General features: G+C 33.3%; 1 protein-coding gene across 1 annotated transcript; it reads left to right on the top strand.

Annotated features, from left to right (window-relative positions):
• The first annotated feature begins 569 nt into the window (after window positions 1–569).
• Window positions 570–4,500, top strand: LOC115987886 (NAC domain-containing protein 71-like). The gene is made up of 4 exons (XM_031111499.1): window positions 570–861; window positions 962–1,245; window positions 2,175–2,528; window positions 3,873–4,500. Exons 1-4 carry the CDS (start codon window positions 705–707, stop codon window positions 4,104–4,106), a joined length of 1,029 nt encoding a protein of 342 aa, XP_030967359.1. The 5' UTR covers window positions 570–704; the 3' UTR covers window positions 4,107–4,500.
• Window positions 4,501–7,048: the final 2,548 nt, after the last annotated feature.

Below are 7,048 nucleotides of genomic sequence, written 5' to 3'. Positions count from 1 at the left end.
TGACGTCATGAATGATATATAATGTTATATTTAACTATATAGTAATACATACAACATGATAATAAATATCATATGGTATACTACTACATTATTATTTTGAAAGAGTGATTAAAATAAGTAGGAGGGCCTAGTATTGCGTGTTGTAGGGTATGGAAGGTTTGAGTGTCCTACACAGCCTTTTGAGAGGGCTTGTGTTTTTTTGTTAGTTTATGAGCAGACAAATTAAAGCAGAAGCTTCTCATACTCCCTCTAGGTTTCACACAATACCTTACACATAGAATCTCACCTAAAGCTAGCCAAAGTAGTACTATTATATCTTATATGATATTCCCAATCGATCTCTTTTTTTTTTTTTTCTTTTTTTTTCTCACAATTCTTTTACATAATATTTACTGAATCTACTGCACCTTGTTAATACTATTTGATCACTTAAAGCAAAGTTGTTAAGGACAAAAGAGTGTTAGAAAAGACAAGGATTGGTTTCAGAATCTGACAAGTAACAGAGAATGGCAGTGGTGTAATAAATTGCAAAGATCAGGCAATTAATTTCATGGCTTGGATCCTAACTGTGGCCTATATAGTTCAATAGTACAAGCCATTTTAGTTCATGTTCTGTGCTCTCTCTTTCCAAATTTGGTCTCTCTCTCTCTCTCTCTCTCTCTCTCTCTCTCACACACACACACACACAAATCAAACAGTGTGCAATGGCACCCATGAGTCTTCCTCCAGGTTTTAGGTTCCATCCAACAGATGAGGAGCTTGTTGCTTACTATCTACATCGAAAAATTAATGGCGGCACGATTGAGCTTGAAATTATCCCAGAAGTTGATCTCTACAAATGTGAACCATGGGATTTACCAGGTACATAAATAATTCTTTTCTATATGAAATCTTTTCTCTTTGTCTACTGTATCAATGTATTCTGGGACTAAGGCTCATTTGTTGTTGTATTAATTAACAGAGAAATCATTTTTACCAAGCAAAGATATGGAGTGGTATTTTTATAGTCCAAGGGATAGAAAGTACCCTAATGGATCAAGAACCAACCGAGCAACACGAGCCGGTTACTGGAAAGCCACTGGTAAAGACAGGCCAGTGCACTCTCATAAGCACCCAGTTGGCATGAAGAAGACTTTGGTGTATTATAGAGGTAGAGCTCCCCATGGCATCAGAACTAACTGGGTGATGCATGAGTACCGCCTTATCGACTCCATGTGTAGCAGTTCTGCATCATCAAGTTTGAAGGTATGTAGTGCTTGCATCTTAGTTCAACAAATTTTATATAAATGAATAATTTTAGAATATTGAATTGAATTTTCAAACAAAAAAAGAAAAGAAAATGTTCAATTGATATAAACTCGACAATGTCAACATGTAACAATTTGATTATATGACCTTTATTCGTTAACTGTGCCAAAAGTTGGGGGGTGGGAGGGGTGTGCTAAATTCACTGTGCTAAAGTTGGATCTGCAGTTTTTGATGAAATTCAACTATTCCTTGATAAAGATGAGTCGTTATTCAAAGTTAAAACATAAACGAAATATATTAACATTAGGGTTTAGAGAGATTTATGTTCTAGGAAATGATAAATGGAGGGATAATATGTTTTTTGAATGTCATTTTTGTGTTAGAGAAACGTGCACACTTTTTGATTGATGTAGATAGTTTTTGGTGATTGTAAACAGTGTTAATGAAGGAAACCCTAGAAACCCTAAAATTTACAGCCCCCAAAAAAGAAAAGGTTAAATCATAGATGCATGGAGTTCAGTGAACGAATTCTTTATTACAGTAGCTGCAGTAAAATGAGGAACAGCCTAAGATTGGACTCTTCATGTGAGATTTTGTCAAGTTTATAAGAGCTATCATTGGTTATGTGAATATCTTTATGCAATCAGACATAAAATAAAGCAAATCTCATATGTTCTTCTTTTTCTTCCTTGTCAAATTTTCTTTTCCTTTTGAAAGTTATAGCTTATATCAACATCATGATGAAAGAGTCTTTGGTTATATGACTTTAGTTGTACTTACTATTATCTTTCCATCTGTTTCTAGTTCTTTTTTTTTCCCCTTCTCTTTCCAAACTCACTTTTCTAGATCTTTGTATTATACTCTTTTCTTAGGTATGTGATTTAATCATGGAAGGTTAAGCAGTGTATGGTAATTTTGCATTTCAGGACTCTTATGCATTATGTCGCATTTTCAAGAAAACAATACAGATTCCCAAAGCCAAAGAAAAAGAACAGACTGATAATTTAGAGAATGGTAATTCAGTCTCAGCCTTGGATGAACAATTATTGGGGAATGATACAAGTGGACCTGAAACTTTCCAAGGGAGAGAAGCAGAGGATGAGAATTTCATTCAAGACTCTAAGTTTCCATCAGACACTTCCTCTTCAGATCTCACTCAAGGCACACCTGCTGAAACTGGCATAGCTGATGATTTACAAGCTCCATTTGCTTCAGATGAAGCAAATAGTGCTGCTAATTTGTATTCTCTTGGTGTGGACTACCCCTCAAATCTAATTCAGGTAAAACAATTAGAAATATGGTCTTAATTAGAATTCGTTTCTAACATGGCATGAGATTAGATATACATACATAGGAGATGTTAATTAGCATGAGTTAAATTCTAATATGTGGTGCATCATAATGATTATTATAAAAAGGTTGTAGTCAAATACACAAAATTCCAACTTATATAAGCTTTGGAAGAGGTATTTTTAGGTAGTCTTACCGTCAAAAAAAATTTTAGGACCTGGTTAATTCTCGAACTATATTAATGATTATTATATATAATAAGAATAATCTGCTTTTACCCACTTCCTTTGTTCAGGTATGATTATATACTTTGCTAAGACTACATTTCCAGCGAAATTCTGCTTTATTCCTGCTTTGTCACTAGGGCTTCATGTTCACACCACTTTTTGATTTTTAACAACAGTTTTACATTCTTTCATAAATCATCATATGGCAGCATATCCATGCATGCACCAACGATGGTACAAGTTGGAACTGGCCCACAAGACAAGCCCTTTGAGTTTCTCTTTTGATCTTAAAGTAACAAAAGTTGGAAGCAATGAACTCGCTGTCTTTTTCTAAAGCTAGCTTCCTTCCAAAATCTATTAAGACTGACTTCAATGACTTTCTTCACCATCTTCCATAACTTCTTTTGACTGACTCAAACTTCGTTCAAAGTTCAAACATCTTTCTTCCCTGTTTTCCTCATGGTGACCCCAAAACATTTCTAAAACCTATGTCTCCGCCTGACTTTCTTTTCCCGGGTCTCAGTAATGATTGACATATTTCCCATTCTCAAAATTTTTAGTTTTTCTATTCTATTCATTTAAAAAAGCTTTGGAAAAGAAGCTCCATTGGTCTTTTACTTTTATCATTTAAAATTTTAGTCATATAAGCCAACAAAAAGAAGTTCCAAGTTTTTCAATTTTCCTATTTGATTATGTTTTTGGGAAAAAACTAAAGCAAAAAGAGAAACTGTTCTCTTACCTACTCTACGACCTTGTAAGTTGTAGTTATCCGGAAAAACTTCTTAGTTGTCACTAACAAATTGATCAGACACACATGAGTCAAGCCATGATGTGCGCTAATATCATCTGATAGCTGATAATATATTGGAAAGAATAATGACCTTGTATAAAATGAATAGTTCTCTTTGTTTGGTATATATATACATATACTTTAGGTTCTTATATGTATATAAGAACCTAAAGTGTATGTATTTACTCTCTCTTTCTCTCTCTCTCATATACACACATATATGCAAGCCTTTATACACAGCTGATTGCTTCATAGTGTTTATGTTTACTTGTATATTTGTGTTGGTTATTATTCATACTATTTATTTATTAATACAGGATATGCAGATACAAAGTTACACAAGTTTGGATTATCAACTTCCTTACCCACCTTTAGAACTTGAAGATTTTCCACAGATAAATTTAACAGAGACGAAGCCTGTGAAACCTGAAATCATCGACGAATACATGTCATATGACAAGATCCGGGATTGTATGAATGGAACATTAGAAGAAATTTTCTCTTTATGTTCCTCTTTAGACAACCCTGTTGCCCTTTCCTTGCAAGAGTGAGTAAACTAACTAATATGACATCCGCAAATATTGTATTACTAAAATTCATTGACACAAAGGTAGAATATTGTGTTCGGATAAAATAACCAAAAATGGGGGATTATTTTGCCAACCATGAAGATGATATGGATCGATATATCATGTACTACACTATAGAATGATGACTGAAGGCATATATATGAGTATTTTTCTTTTCTTTTTTCTTTTCCCTTTTCTTATTGTTTTCTTCATTTTTCCCTATTACACATTGGTGTTGGAATATCTTGTGAGTTTTGGAAAAGAAATGAAAAGGCTAATTTGTAATGGTGTCGGTTCATCTGAATTAAATACATGTATCCTTTTTGTATGAACATTATTATGATCGATATATCATGTACTACACTATAGAATGATGACTGAAGGCATATATATGAGTATTTTTCTTTTCTTTTTTCTTTTCCCTTTTCTTGTTGTTTTCTTTATTTTTCCCTATTACACATTGGTGTTGGAATATCTTGTGAGTTTTGGAAAAGAAATGAAAAGGCTAATTTGTAATGGTGTCGTTTCATCTGAATTAAATACATGTATCCTTTTTGTATGAACATTATTTTCTCTTTCAACCATAATTGAAATTTATTATTAAGGCAAAGTAGAATCGGTGCTAAGGTCACGATCCTCCAAAGTTCTTGCAATACTTTAAATTTTTCTGACATTAAGGAACAATTTTTACTAAATTATATAAATTTCCCCCCAAAAAAATTTATCTAGACTCAAGGCATAGGCCACTCTTAGACTTAGGCCTAAGCCCCGATTATAAAAAGGACTTGTACCGTTTATAAAAATGCTCTATCCCCATTATAAAATGACCAAAATTTTATAATAATAAGAGTATTCACTTCAATTTGTGCAAAAATTTCTGCCTATTTTTGCACAAAAAATCTACTTTTTTTCTATTTGACATACTCACTTTTCAAAATATTTTATATCAGATAATTTATTTTATACTAAAATATCAATTTTAATTTCTTGAATTTTTTAATTGTTTCTTTTTCTTTATACACAACAATTACCATCTACTCTTCCTTTATTTTCGGGATACGTAAAGAAATAATAAAAAGCTAAATGCAAAATAAATAGTATCAATGTAAATTTACATATATAATTAGTGTAGTAATTATGTATTTTTACACAACTTTGTTTCGCCTAATGTGGATAAATTTTGGGTTTAGTTAGCTAAAATGTGGTCATTTTTTATATTATACAAGTAGTGATGCGATAAGTAATTTAAAAAATAAAATAAAATAATGGTTGTTCACCATTTTTACCTTAACCAAAAATGTCTCCAATATTAGATCAATAGAAACTCAACTCAATTGAAATCTTAAAATGTTTTGGGGAAAAAATGTTGTAATTAATGTGTCAAATTATCAATGACAATTAATTTTTCCTTGATTTGAGGTTATAACTTTTTATAATTAATATAATACAAAATTAAAAATTAGATTACAACTTAACCAGCCTTAACCAAGAAAAAGAAAACCTCATTTTAAAAAAATAATGAAATTTCATTTATTTATGATAAATTTTGTACCCGAGCCATGATATTTGATTCTATATTTGAAGTTAATCTTAATTTGGTTAATAATAATTCATGAAATGGATCCTGATTTGGTTAGTACAATTAAAGTTGGGCAATGCATGAATGCCGTAAATGTAAAGCTCACCACACCGATGCTTAATTATAGTCAGCCTGGATGCCTTGAAACCTAGTCTTCATAGTGATATGACACCGGATCCTAGTGCAGCCGCATCAGCAAGGTCTTTAATCCCACAGAATCTGATTCTACAGCTCTTAGCAACACTATCTTCGCCTAGATGGTCTCTCACTAGAATTCCTAGCCCCATGCTCAGCTTATCTACTTGATAGGGTCTCTGTTATAGTAATAGTTGAGTACTCATACAGCCAAGAATTAAAATTTTCAATCTAGTATGCGATTTACGAGAGCCATGAGGTACATGTGTTTTCAACTAATGTTGTAGATGAAAGACTTGAACAAAATCACAAAATGTGCCAATTGATCAGGTTCTCTTGAATGTTAATGATTTCCCTAATCTTTGAGTGGGAAGGAAACCCTTATTTAAGTCATCTTCGCTAAGAGAATTGCTTTAGGATATCATGGTATGCTAAAATATCTCTCTCATTAGTCATAACATCACACGAACGTGGTGTTGATCGATACCTATAGGAGAATGGGTAAAATCTTTAACACACGGTGTGTTTTCATAAACTGAAAACATGAGTTAACAGTGCGGCCTATTTGGATGTCTTTTAGCTGTTTTGGGCTTCTAAAGTTTGTCTCCTATTGGGCTTCTACACTTTGTCTTTCATTGGAGGCTGAATTAAAAGTCTAAAGGGAAAAATATAGATGACTTGGAGTATGGCTGTGTTTATATTTGAGCCCGAATGTTAATTGGTCACGGTTACTGACGATGCCGAAAAAATCACCAGTGAACCACATGGTTCCAACACGCTTAATACCAAATCTGCCCAACATAGAAAAAGACCTTACAGAGAGTACCGATGTGATACCGGCCAAAGACCCTCCAAATGTTAAGTCAGAAGAGAGCTCTAACAATATTAGAGAGTATGAGCTTTAGAGAAATTGTGCGTACCTTCTTCTTGAGAGGCTTTGGGTTTTTATAGTCTCAAAGGGCTAGACTCCTTTGCTTGCGGAACAAGTCTTTTCCTTATGGGGAAGATACTTATTAATACGCGTATATTCTAGAATTCTACTCATGTTGGGATTCTACAAACCAGGGCTAATCGTGTATCGCAAGTATTTTCCATTTAAGGTTCTTGGGAGACCACATAATAATGGGCTGGATGCCACGTGGCCGTTCGGTCTGTACATGCCACGTCTCTCCATGCCACCTCCATCCAGATAGCTCCGTCATGCATAATT

Source organism: Quercus lobata, chromosome 4 (assembly GCF_001633185.2).
Source record: "Quercus lobata isolate SW786 chromosome 4, ValleyOak3.0 Primary Assembly, whole genome shotgun sequence".
NCBI classification, from domain to species: domain Eukaryota; kingdom Viridiplantae; phylum Streptophyta; class Magnoliopsida; order Fagales; family Fagaceae; genus Quercus; species Quercus lobata.
Note: the sequence above shows the minus strand (reverse complement) of the source record. Positions and strands in the feature narration are given on the sequence as shown.

Excerpts from the sequence above, each read along its gene's own strand:
- LOC115987886 (XM_031111499.1), top strand. The coding sequence starts at position 705 with ATGGCACCCATGAGTCTTCCTCCAGGTTTTAGGTTCCATCCAACAGAT. Across the intron at positions 862-961 it reads TGAACCATGGGATTTACCAG|AGAAATCATTTTTACCAAGC; the intron begins GTACATAAATAA and ends ATTAATTAACAG. Across the intron at positions 1,246-2,174 it reads CTGCATCATCAAGTTTGAAG|GACTCTTATGCATTATGTCG; the intron begins GTATGTAGTGCT and ends TTTGCATTTCAG.